We start from the raw sequence: 13331 nt of genomic DNA on the forward strand, positions 1-13331 counted from the left end.
GCGAGGTGCACAAAAAGTAAAAATCCGACCAAAAAGGCAAAAACAGAAAAAAAGAGGAAAAAACAAAAACGTAAGAGAAAAAAAAACAAAAAAAAAAACACAAACCAATGTCCATGAACAAAGGAAAGAGTTCCAAATGTTCCGCTTGGCACCTTTGACCCAGCAAATCGTTGAACAGCAGTCCAGGCCCATTCGGCGTACCTTCCTACGGTAGTCCTCGGGCCCTAATTCGCGTCCGTGGGGCCTCTTTTCGGGACCAGCCCCTGATCCCTCGCAAAGTCCATCGCTTCTTCAGGCTCGGAGAAGTAGTGGTGTTGACCCTGGTGCGTGACCCATAGGCGAGCCGGGAACAGCAGACCAAACTTCACGTGCTTCTTGAACAGCACCTCCTTGACATTCTTAAAGGCTGCTCGCCGCCGAGCCACCTCCTGGCTTAGGTCCTGGTAAATGCGGAGGACACTGTTGTTCCACGCGCTGCTCCTGGCGCTCTTTGCCCACCGCAGCACCCGCTCCTTGTCCACGAACCTGTGGAACCTAATCACCATCGGCAGGGGGCTCCGCCCGGCCGCCCCTGCCTCGCCTGCACTCTGTATGCCCCCTCCAGCTCCGGCGGTCGCGGAAAGGCTTCGGCCCCCATCAGCTGCATCAATAGGTCTGCTACAAACGCGGCGGCATCAGCTCCCTCAGCCCCCTCCGGGAGGCCGACCATCCTCAGGTTGTTCCTGCGGGCTCTATTCTCCAGCTCCTCCACTCTGTCCAGCAGTCTTCTCTGCCGCTCTTTCAGCCCGTCAACTTCTAGCGCCGCAACCGGCTGCGCATCCGCCTGCTCCTCCACCGCCTCTCCCAGCTCCTTAACTTTAACATCTTGCGCATCCAGCCTCTGGTTCAGCTGATCCACCGCTCTCTGGATTGGGTCCAAGCTGTCCCGCTTCAGCGCTTCAAAACTGGATTTCATTACCTGGAGCATGTTATCCAGCGCCTGCTGGATTGCTGAGTCCAGGGTCCGTGTGTCCGCCATCTTAGGTTCCAGGTAAGTTTCTTCAGCTCCTTGTCTCTGTCCCTTTTTCTCTCTCTTCTTCTGCCTCCTGGACTCCCGCTGTTCCATGTGCCCCAGCCCGCTCCTCAGCACTTTCACCGCTGCCTTCCTTCAGCTCCGCGGTCCCGCTATCGCGGGGAATCAGCCCCTAAACGCCCGCCGGAGTGAGAGCCCGCCGAATGTACGGCTTACTCGGATATCGCCTCCACCGGAAGTCTGTGATATACATAAATGATCTGGAGGAAGGTATAGGTGGTCTGATTAGCAAGTTTGCAGATGATACTAAGATTGGTGGAGTTGCAGATAGCGAGGAGGACTGTCAGAGAATACAGCAAAATATAGATAGATTGGAGAGTTGGGCGGAGAAATGGCAGATGGAGTTCAATCCAGGCAATTGCGAGGTGATGCACTTTGGAAGACCTAATTCAAGAGCGGACTATATGGTCAATGGAAGAGTCTTGGGGAAAATTGATGTACAGAGAGATCTGGGGGTTCAGGTCCATTGTACCCTGAAGGTGGCAACGCAGGTTGATAGAGTGGTCAAGAAGGCATACAGCCTGCTTGCCTTCATCGGACGGGGTATTGGGTACAAGAGTCGGCAGGTCATGTTACAGTTGTATAGGACTTTCGTTAGGCCACATTTGGAATACTGCGTGCAGTTCTGGTCGCCACATTAGCAGAAGGATGTGGATGCTTTGGAGAGGGTGCCGAGGAGGTTCACCAGGATGTTGCCTGGTATGGAGGGTGCTAGCTATGAAGAAAGGTTGAGTAGATTAGGATTGTTTTCGTTGGAAAGACTGAGGTTGAGGGGGGACCTGATTGAGGTCTACAAAATTATGAGAGGTATGAACAGGGTGGATAGCAACAAGCTTTTTCCAAGATTGGGGGTGTCAATTACAAGGGGGTCACGATTTCAAGGTGAGAGGGGGAAAGTTTAAGGGAGATGTGCGTGGAAAGTTTTTTACGCAGAGGGTGGTGGGTGCCTGGAACGCTTTGCCAGAGGAGGTGGTAGAGGCGGGCACGATAGCATAATTTAAGATGCATCTCGACAGATATATGAACGGGCGGGGAACAGAGGAAAATAGACCTTGGAAAATAGGGGACAGGTTTGAATAAAGGATCTGGATTGACGCAGGCTGGGAGGGCCGAAGGGCCTGTTCCTGTGCTGTAATTTTCTTTGTTCTCTTTGTTCTGTTGTAACTTTCCCCATTTTCTCTGCTGCTTAACTTAAAGATACATGTCATTAAGCATTCATGGATCAAAAATGATAACAGCAAAAATAAAGAAAGGGGAAATAAGGGAATCAGCAGGAAGCACCCTTGCAACTGTAAGCAGCCTTTGTGTGTTGGGGCCATCATATGGCAAGTGATATTTAACTGAGATAAATATTATTTGTGGCCAGAACTAGTCCTTCCATTTCTCACTCCACACTTCTGATTGGCAGCCACTGAGATTATTTGAAATTGAGCAAAGGGGTCAACAAGGTCTGGCAGATTAATGTAGGTTCATAAGCTAACAGAAAAAAGGCTTGATTTACACACACTGAAGTGTACTCTGTGAAAGTTAGATAAAGTGGAAGTTAGATAAATGTCTTCCAGATTGCAATGTGGCGACACAATTGAACTATAACTGTCTCTATATGGATACTGTAGATACTAGGAGATCCTTCGTAGAGCTTTATTCGGTTTATAATTCCAACCTTCACTTTAGGAATTTATTCATGCAGAATATGTAGTTAAATATTCAATATTGTATGCTAGAACAGCTAAAATTAACCTTCCAGAAAATTGGAGCTATCATGTCACTTTTTCGTAGGCAAAGAAATAATTTTGTGTCTGAATGCTTTTTTCTGTATTTTGTTTGAGTACAAATGCCTTAAAGCACACAGCTGAGACTTAAATAAGTCTCTCTTTCAACCTGTTGTACCCACATTGTCAAGAGATCATCTGAATAGATAATGAACCAACTCTAACAGCACTTTGTATGGATAGGTGGAAACTTTAGATGAAAAACTACAGCTCATACAAGAAGAGTTACGTGAAAAAGACTTTCAACTGCTTCAGAGGGAACAACAAGTAAATCAGATCAGAAATGAAGTTGAAGAAAAGGATGCACAGATGAAGGAATATGAGCAGGTAAATATAATCAAATATACTTCAGTAACAAAAACTTAATAAAAAAGCAGCTTTAATGTAGAAAACATACCAAGAAAACATCCCCAGGCGCTTCAGAAGCATGAGGAAAGCAGATGCCAAGCTAAAGATTCCGGATTACAATGGGTAATCAAAAGCTTGGTCCTTGTAATGAGTTTGAAAGGAGTAGAGAAAGTGGTGGAGACACAAAATGGAAATTTGTTTTTTAGAAAATATTTTATTGAAGCATTTAAAATTTTCACAGTTTAGCACAGGGCTAAATCGCTGGCTTTGAAAGCAGACCAAGACAGGCCAGCAGCACGGTTCAATTCCCGTACCAGCCTCCCCGAACAGGAGCCAGAATGTGGCGACTAGGTGCTTTTCACAGTAACTTCATTTGAAGCCTACTTGTGACAATAAGCAATTTTCATTTCATTCATTTCACATTAACATTTCTTAAAACAATTGCGTGGGCAGACACATGTGTGTGTGTATATATATATATATATACAAAAAAAAGAACCCCAAAAAAACCCCACAATGTCCCCAACTGCCCGCGCCCTATTTCCTAGCTACCCGTATACTGAGTTCCCTGTCCTTATTTAACACTGCCATGCCTTCTATTTTCTTTTGCTGCCGCCCCCCCCTTACTGCTGACGTTCAATTTTTTTGAAGAAGTCGATGAATGGTTGCCATCTTTGGGCGAACCCCTGAGTTGATCTTCTCAAGGCGAACTTGATTTTTTTCCAGGCTGAGAGACCCTGCCACATCGCTGACCCATACACCTGACTTCAGGGGCTCCAAGTCCCTCCATCCCAGCAAAATCCGTCTCCTGGCCACCAGGGAGGAGAAGGCCAGGACATCAGCCTCCCTAACCCCCTTTGGTCCCCGGATCATCCGATACCCCAAATATTGCCAGTTCTGGACTCCCTTCCAGGACTTCTGACATAACGTCTACAAATCCCTGCCAGAATCCCCTCAACTTTGGACATGCACACAGCTAAATCGCTGGCTTTGAAAGCAGACCAAGGCAGGCCAGCAGAACGGTTCAATTCCTGTACCAGCCTCCCCGAACAGGTGCCGGAATGTGGCGACTAGGGGCTTTTCACAGTAACTTCATTGAAGCTTACTTGTGACAATAAGTGATTTTCATTTTCATTTTTTCATTTCAACATACGTACGTGGTTAGCCGCGCTACCCCCACATCTATTCTCTACCTCCTCAAAGAACCTGCTTGTCCGGGCTACCGTCATGTGAGCCCTGTGGACCACTTTGAACTGGATCAGGCTAAGTCTGGCAAAGGACGAAGATGAATTAGTTCTCTTCGAAGCTTTTTCCCACATTTCCATTTCCAGCTCTCTTCCTAGCTCCTCTCCCACTTCTGCTTCACCTCCCTGATCGGGGCCCCTTCCCACTCCATCAACTCCTTGAATATCTCCGAAGTCCTCCCTTCTCCAACCCTAGTTTTTAACATCACCTTGTCCTGTAGTTCCCTCAGGGGGAGGCGAGGGAAGCTTGGAACCTGCCTCCGGACAAAATCCTGGACCTGAAGATATCCAAACCCATTCCATCCCGTAACTCAAACTCCTCCTCTAGTGCTTCCAAGGTCGGAAACCCTCCTGGATAAATAAGTCTCCAAATCTCTTGATCCCTGCCTGCTGCCACCTCTTGAAGCCCCCATCCAGCCTCCCCGGGATAAAATGGTGATTGTTACAGATAGGAGACCATACTGACGCCCCCTCTAATCCCATGTACTGTCTCCATTGCCCCCACACCCTTAGGGCTGCCACCACCATAGGGCTTGTACAGTACCGAGCCGGCAAAAATGGCAGGGCGCCGTCAGTAAAGCCTCCAAACTCGTGCCCTTACAGGATGCCGCTTCCACTCGTTCCCAGGCTGACCCCTCCCCCACTACCCACATCCTGGCCATTGTTATGTTGGCCACCCAGTAATAATTAATAAAGCGTGGGAGGACCAGGCCCCCCTCCACGTGACCCCGCTCCAGAAGTGCCCTCTTTACTCTCGTGGTCTTCCCCACCCATACAAAACCTGTAATCGTCACATTTATTTTTCTAAAAAAAAGCCTTTGGGACAGAAATCGGAAGGCATTGAAAAAAGAAAATTAGATTAATACGGTCATGGCTGATCTGATTGTGGCCTTGACTCCCCATTCTGCCTACCCCCAATGCCCTTTGACTCCCTTGTTAGTCTGGCACCTCTGCCTTAAACATATTCAATGACCCAGCCTCCGCTGCTCTTCGGGGAAGAGTTCCAAAGACGCATGACCTCGAAAGAAAAATCATTTTTTCATCTCTGTGGCACAGTGATACAAGGACCTGGTTTGATTCAGCCTGTGGGGTTTGTACATTCTCCCCGTGTCTGTGTGAGTTTCCTCTAGATGCTCCGGTTTCCTCCCACAATCCAAATATGTGCAGGTTAGGTGGATTGGCCATGCTAAATTGTCCCTTAGTGTCCAAATGTTAGGTGGGGTTACAGGGATTGGGCCTAGGTAGGGTGCTCTTTCGGAGGGTCGGTGCAGATTTGATGGGCTGAATGGTATCCTGCACCGTAGGAATTCTATGAAAATGGGAACGCCTTTATTTTTTTAAACTGCATCCTCTTGTTCCAGTCTCTCCCACAAGTGGAAACATTCTTTCAACATCCACCCTGTCAAATTCGCTCAGGATCTTATACAAAGAAAAATAACAGTAAGAAGTCTTACAACACCAGGTTAAAGTCCAACAGGTTTGTTTCAAACACGAGCTTTCGGAGCGCAGCTCCTTCCTCCGAAAGCTCGTGTTTGAAACAAACCTGTTGGACTTTAACCTGGTGTTGTAAGACTTCTTACTGTGCTCACTCCAGTCCAACGCCGGCATCTCCACATCAAAGAAAAATAAAGCACAGGAACAGGCCCTTCGTCCCTCCAAGCCTGCGCCGACCATGCTGTCTGTCTAACCTAAAATTTCTTCACTTCCGGGGTCCGTATCCCTCTATTCCCATCCTATTCATGTATTTGTCAAGACGCCCCTTAAACCTGCTTCCACCACCTCCTCCGGCAGCGAGATCCAGGCATCCATTACCCTCTCTTTAAAAATAAAATACGTTTCAATAAGATCACCTCTCATTCTTCTAAACTCCAAGGGATGTGGGGCCAGCCTGTCCAAGCTTTCCTGATAAAATAATTCCCTCATCCCGGGATATGTTGACTAAACCTTCTCCGAATTATCATTTATATCCTTTCTTAAATAAGGAGACCAAAACTGTACACAGTGCTCCAGATGTGGACCAACAACTGGAGCAAAACACCCCTTTCAATAAACAACAACATTCCATTTGCCTTCCGAATCAATTACTGTACCTGCATACTAACAATACGTGATTCTTTTAGCAGGACGCCCAGATACCTCTGCAGTCTCTCTCCATTTAAATAATGTGCTGCTTTTCTGTTCTTCCTGCAACGTTGCCATGTTCACATTTTCCAACACTGTACTTCGGCTGCCAAATGTTCGTCTAGTCACTTGACCTATGTCCTTATGTCATCTTCACAACTTACTTTCCTACCTATCTTTGTGTCATCAGCAAATTTACCAACCATATATTTGGTTTATTGATACAAGTTGTAAATAGATGCCTGCGACACTCCACTAATCACATGTTGCCAACTCAAAAATGAACCATTTATGCCTACTCTTTGTTTCCTGTTTAGCTACCAATCCTCTCTCCATGCTGTTATGTTACCTCCTTCACCACAAGCTCCTATTTTGTGTACTAACGTTTAATATGGCATCTTGTCAAATGACTTCTGGAAATATAAGTACAGCACATCCACATTCCCTTTATCCATATTGTGTAATATTACTTCCTCAAAGGAATCTAATAAATTAATCGTTTAGTGGTGAGGGGGGTCAAGGGAGTAGGAGGTGATGTTATAGGAAAGGTGGCTGAGGTTGAGCATGAGGTGGCTGAGGTTATTCATGAGGCCCCGCCTTCTCACCCATGCCCCTCGCCTGATTGTGGTGACCGTCAGGTTAAATCACCGCCAGTCAACTGCCAAAGGGAAGAGCAGCCTATGGTCCTCTGGGACTGTGGTGACATTTACTGTATTCACTTACAGTGACAAGGCAAACTAACCAACTTCCTTTTATTGTATTTTGTTGCAGGACACCCAGTAGTTTTCTTTTAAATCTATGGAACACTTTATTGAAAGAAACAAATTAACAATATTCTTGGATTTGCTTCCTATTTATAACTTTCTGCTCATTGACTTGATTGAATTTATTCAGATGCTGAAGAATAAGGATCAGTGGATCGTAAAGCAACATAAGGAGGCATTGGATGAAAGTCAACAAGTACGTTTGGCTCGTGAACAAATGCAGCACGCTCATCTGGAATTGAGGGAGACCCAGCAACGGTTAGCACAGGCACAACAAGAGGTAGACCGTCTCTCTGTTGAACTGGATGAAACTATTCAACTCTCTCAAGAAAAGGTAACTGGTAAAAGTGGGCAACTGCAGCAGTTGAACAAGGCATATAGCTAGCTACATTGAACAAGACATATAGCTACATTGAACAAGACATATAGCTACATTGAACAAGACATATAGCTACATTGAACAAGACATATAGCTACTTTGAACAAGACATATAGCTACATTGAGCAAAACATATAGCTACATATTGCATTAATAGGAGAGAACTGATTGATGCTACACATTGGAACACCACTCCACAATCTGGGAATTTGTGTTTGAATTGATCTCAGAATGATAAAATGCAATTTTCCCGAATAAAGAAAATTGGTACGGAATATTCAGTAGAGCTACTCATACCAAACGCTGGATTTCCCATTCACTCATTACTCGTCTCTCAATCTGAAGCCACAACGAGGTATGAGGAAGTGAAAATGTTGAAGTTGTGCAGTTGAGGATTCTCTTCTGAGGTTGGAGAGAAGAATTACCCAATTCTCCCCAAAAATTTCAAAGTTCATTTGTAGCGGGTTTTTCAGGGAGCTTCCTGCTGGCGAGTTCCCCATCGCTATTCAATGACACTAAGTCACTTTTTTGGGCTCTGGGGAGTTTCTCACTTTTTAACCCACACTTAGAATTTAGTTTAGCATTGGGGAGCTGCACTCCGAGATTGGGTCGCCAATTTGAAATGGTGTTCTGATCTCTAAGTGATCCCCCATCCATGGGCAGTATCACCCCCCACACACATGGATACTTCCCCCCCCCCCCCCCCTCCTTCCCCCCAGTAAAGATACCCCAATATGGGGTCCCTGGGGATTCCCCCCTCTTCAGGCCCCCATCCAAAGCTCCCTTACAGCATCCCCTCCCTTCCAGGACCCCCATCCATCAACCCCCCCTCACAAACCTCCCAGAGGCCTCAATGTACCTGCCATGCACACCCCACTCTTCATACCTCCCCTCCACCCTCCTTTCATGGCCCCCTCGGGCCAGGTCCTTGACGGTGCCACTCTGACACCCTGGCACCCTTTCACTGCCACCTGGGCAGTGCTCCTGCAGCTTGGCAGTGCCATCCAGGCACCAGCAATGCCAGGATGGCAGTGCCAGCTGAGCAGTGCCAAGGTTCCCGCGTTCCAGGGGGAGGGTCATGGGGCCACCCTGCACTGAGCTTGACCACCCAGTGGTCTCTGATGACCCGAGAGACCCCCCCCCCCCCCCCGGAATGCCGTTCTGCTTCGTCTCCGTTTGTGTGGGACAGTGCTGAAAGGCGCCTGTCTGCATCCTCGCTGGGGAGGCCGGTAGATCTGGCTTTGACGGGCACCTTTGGTCACAGTCCCTTGTGGGCATGTTTCAGATTCCGATGTCTCACACGATTGGAGCTGGCGAGAGGGCTCTCCCCATGGGCATTTACCAGCTGCACCGCGCTCGAGCGCGAGCACAACGTGGCCACTGGATTGCGCCCATAATGTTGCTGAGACCATATTAAGAGAGTTTTAGATCTAATTCATGCTGTACCTGGTCTGAGAATGTCTGATCGAATGCCAGGAAAAACTTTACAAGAACTGATCCGGCAAGTTGCACCAAACATAGAGATTTGTAACTGACCTTGTGATAACTCTTGCATGAACACTAGAATTTCACTTGCAGACATTGCAAATATTTTGGTTAGTTCTTACTTCTATATTTAACCCTAGAAAGGAGGCCATTCAATCCCTCAAGTTTGTGCCAGATCTCTGCAAGCCCAATTTAGCTTGTCCCACTCTCCAGTCTTTCCCTGTAGCCCACAATTCTTTTCCCTCCAAGTTCTTATCCGGTTTCCTTTTGATTGATTCTGCCTTCACCACAGTCTCGGCGATGCATTCGATCCTAACCACTCACTATGTAAAAACAGGAATGTTTTTTCTTGTGTCACCTTTTTGGTTCTTTTGCCAATCTCTCTAAATCTATGCCCTCTGGTTCTCTGCCCTTCTGTCAATGGGAATAGATTTTAGACTTTTTTTTTCCTAAGGAGAGCAACCCCAACTTTCCCTGTCTTTCCATGTAACTGAAGTCCTCTCTTCCTTTGAACCAATCTCTTAAATCTTTTCTGCACCCTCTCTAAAACCTCCACATCCTTCCTAAAGTGCAGTGTTCAGAATTGGACACAGTATTCAATTGAGGTCAAACAAATATTTATAAATGTTCATCATAACTTCCTTGCTTTTATATTCTATACCTAATCAAACTCAGGATCCGAATGCCTTTTTAACCATGATCTCAACTAGCCATGCCATCTTCAGTGATTTATGCACCTATACCCCTAGATGTCTCTGTTTCTTTACCACTTAGTTTATATTACCACATCTTATTCTTCCAAATAAAATGCCCCACTTCACAATTCTCTATTAAATTTCACCAGTTCTTCTATGTTCTCTTGAAGTCTATCACTATCCACATCACAGTTCATTGTACTTCCAAAGTCTGCGTTCTCTGTAGGGAAATATTGCCCTGTACAAGTCTGAGCCATTAATATATATCAAGAAAAACAGTGATCATGATACTGACCAATAAGTAACACCAGTATACCTTCTTCCAAAAGCAACCATTCACCATTTCTTTCCTGCCTTCTCAGCCAATTTCATATCCATAATAGCCACTGTCCCTTTTATTCCCTGGGCTTCAACTTTGCTTGCATGCTTATCATGTACCACTCCATCTTTTGAACTCCACATACACCATATCAACTGCATTATCCTCATCAATGCTCTCTGTTACCTCAGAAAAAAAATCAATTAAGTTATTTAGAAATAGTCATTTGGTATTACAGACAGTGAGTATTGCTGAAAAAGGACCTTTTGTCAAAGCTTTCCGTCTTGCAGGCATTACCAACATAGGAACAAGGAATAGGGGGGGGGGGGGGGGTCATTCAGCCCCTCAAGCCTGCTCCGCCATTTAATAAGATTATGGCTGATCTGAGAGTAACCTCAAATCTGCATCCTGCTTACCCGCGATAACCTTTCACTCCTTGTTAATCAAGAATCTATCTAGCTCTGCCTTAAAAATATTCAAAGGGCGCAATCTTCCGGCCACGCTGCGCCACGAAAGCAGCTCATTGCGGCGCAGCATGGCCGGTGAAAGCCGGGAGACCCCGCTCCCACGACCTACTTGGTTCGCAACGTTTTGTGAGGTTGAACACAATCTTGTGAGACGTTACAAGGGAAATCCCGCCCTCAATGGGGAGGATCAGTTTTTGGCAAATCTGCATATTGGAGCGAGGCAGTAGGCCTTACTCTAATGTGCAGATTCCCAAGGTACCTGAGGCTTTGGGATTCAATCCCTTTGCCACAGGCGAGAGCTGTTTGGCACTAATCCCCACAAACGGGTACCAGATGGAACAGGACTCGTGGGGGTCTCCAAGGGGATCGGAGGCCCCCAGCTGCATGCCCTTTGGGCAGGGTGGTACTCTGGTACTGTTGATGCCACGTGAGCATCCTGGCAGTGCCATGCTGGCAGTGCCACCTGGGTGCCAGCCTGGCAATGCCAAGGTGTCCAGGGGGCACTGCCAGGTTGGCACTGCCAAGCTGGCATTTTAAGAGCGCACGCGACTGGGCCGGAGTTGCCCGCCGTGGGCGTTGGGGGGAGGGGCGAGAACCCTCCCATGTTGCATTTGGGCTGGAGGGGGAGAACCCTCCCATGTTGCGTTTGGGCTGGAGGGGTGAGAACCTTCCCATGTTGCGTTTGGACTGGAGGGGCGAGAACCTTCCCATGTTGCGCTTGGGCTGGAGGAGCGAGAACCTTCCCATGTTGCGTTTGGACTGGAGGGGGAGAACCCTCCCATGTTGCGCTTGGGCTGGAGGGGGAGAACCCTCCCATGTTGCGTTTCGGCTGGAGGGGGAGAACCCTCCCATGTTGCGCTTGGGCTGGAGGAGCGAGAACCTTCCCATGTTGCGTTTGGGCTGGAGGGGGAGAACCCTCCCATGTTGCGCTTGGGCTGGAGGAGCGAGAACCTTCCCATGTTGCGTTTGGACTGGAGGGGGAGAACCCTCCCATGTTGCGCTTGGGCTGGAGGGGGAGAACCCTCCCATGTTGCGTTTGGGCTGGAGGGGGAGAACCCTCCCATGTTGCGCTTGGGCTGGAGGAGCGAGAACCTTCCCATGTTGCGTTTGGGCTGGAGGAGCGAGAACCTTCCCATGTTGCGTTTGGGCTGGAGGGGGAGAACCCTCCCATGTTGCATTTGGGTTGGAGGGGGAGAACCCTCCCATGTTGCGTTTGGGCTGGAGGAGCGAGAACCCGCCCATGTTGCGTTTGGGTTGGAGTGGAGGTCGGAGATTTTGTTTTGTGGGCCTCAGAGATTGGGATGCCATTTATAACAGAATTCTGGCGCGCAGAGCTCCCCATTGTAAAATAATAGGGCTATGAGCGGCCTCGGCCGCGTGTTGCCCATTTAGTCTCTTTATTCAAAGCGAGTCGCGAGTGCCGGGAAACACGTGGCTAAACACGCTTGCTCGGGAACTTTGTTCCCTTTTGGGAAGATTGCGCACAAAGGCTCTGCTTCCACTACCTTTTTAGGAAGGGCGTTCCAAAGACTCACGATCCTCAGAGAGAAAAAAAATCACCTCATCTGTGTTTCAAATGGGTATGCCCTTTTTAAACAGTGACCCCTAGTTCTAGATTCTCCCACAAGAGGATACATCCTCTACTCGTCCAGCCTTTCCTCAAAGAGACCGCTCCAGTTCCAGGTATTGATTGGTAACCTTGAGATTGTCCTGAAGAGCTTTGACAAAATGTATTTTTTCACCCATACTCAGTTATTTACGTTTTACTAAATCCTTTCTGCCTTTAATTAATCTTGTTTGGGAAATAAAGGTAGTTTTAAAGGATTTATATTTGTTTTGGAAAACACTAGAAATAAGGGCCGGGATTCTCCCTTCTGGGGACTAAGTCTCCACCTCCGGCGGGAAAACCGGTGGCAACCACTCCGGTGTCAACAGCCTCCGGAAGTGTGGAATTCTCTGCATTTTCGGGGGCTAGGTAAATGCCGGAGGGGTTGGCGCCGCTCCAGCCGGTGGCGAAGGATCGGCGAGGGTTCGCGCCAAAGGGACAAGTTTGCGCATGCGCCGAAGGGCCGGCGTGATCTCGCTCATGCGCGGAATGGCCGGCGTGGTTTCGTGCCTGCGCAGACCGGCCGGTATATTTTGGCGCATTCGCGAGGGGGTTCCCTTCTCCGCGCTGGCCATGGCGGAGCCCTACAGGGGCCGCGCGGAAGGAAGAAATGCCCCCATGGAACAAGCCCGCTCGCAGATTGGTGAGCCGCGATCGCGGGCAGGGCCCCACCCAGGGTTGGATTCCCCCAGCGCCCCCCCCACGAGGACCACCCTTGCCTGCCAGGTCTTGCCGGTGCGTGAGTTGAGTGATTCACACCGGCGGGACTGGCCAAAAATGGACGGCCGCTCAGCCATCGGGGCCCGGAGAATCGCCCGGGGGGGGGGGGGAAGAGTGTCAACAGCCCCCCGACCGGCGTGGAGGGAAATCCACCCCCGCCCGAAAAACGGCGCCGGGGAATACAGCAGCCAGCGGCGGGGCGGGATTCGCACTGCTCCCCGGGGATTCTTCGACCCGGTTTGGGGGGGGGGGAGTGGCGGAGTATACCGCCCAAGGTATAGTTTTAATGTGTTTAATGTTTCTGTGCCTGGAATGGTCAAACCTACAGTTGTAAGACCT

The 13331-nt window shown here is 48.4% G+C and overlaps 1 protein-coding gene across 4 annotated transcripts in view; it reads left to right on the forward strand.

Annotated features, from left to right (window-relative positions):
• ccdc18 (coiled-coil domain containing 18) overlaps window positions 1-13331 on the forward strand; it is a 182276-nt gene that overhangs the window by 141527 nt on the left and 27418 nt on the right. For all 4 annotated transcript variants that reach the window (XM_038793852.1, XM_038793853.1, XM_038793850.1 and 1 more), the window contains 2 exons: window positions 3028-3171; window positions 7452-7655. In XM_038793852.1, coding sequence (XP_038649780.1) covers window positions 3028-3171; window positions 7452-7655 — 348 coding nt within the window. The remainder of the gene's footprint in view (window positions 1-3027; window positions 3172-7451; window positions 7656-13331) is intronic.

This window comes from Scyliorhinus canicula, chromosome 4 (genome assembly GCF_902713615.1).
Source record: "Scyliorhinus canicula chromosome 4, sScyCan1.1, whole genome shotgun sequence".
In the NCBI taxonomy this organism is placed as follows: domain Eukaryota; kingdom Metazoa; phylum Chordata; class Chondrichthyes; order Carcharhiniformes; family Scyliorhinidae; genus Scyliorhinus; species Scyliorhinus canicula.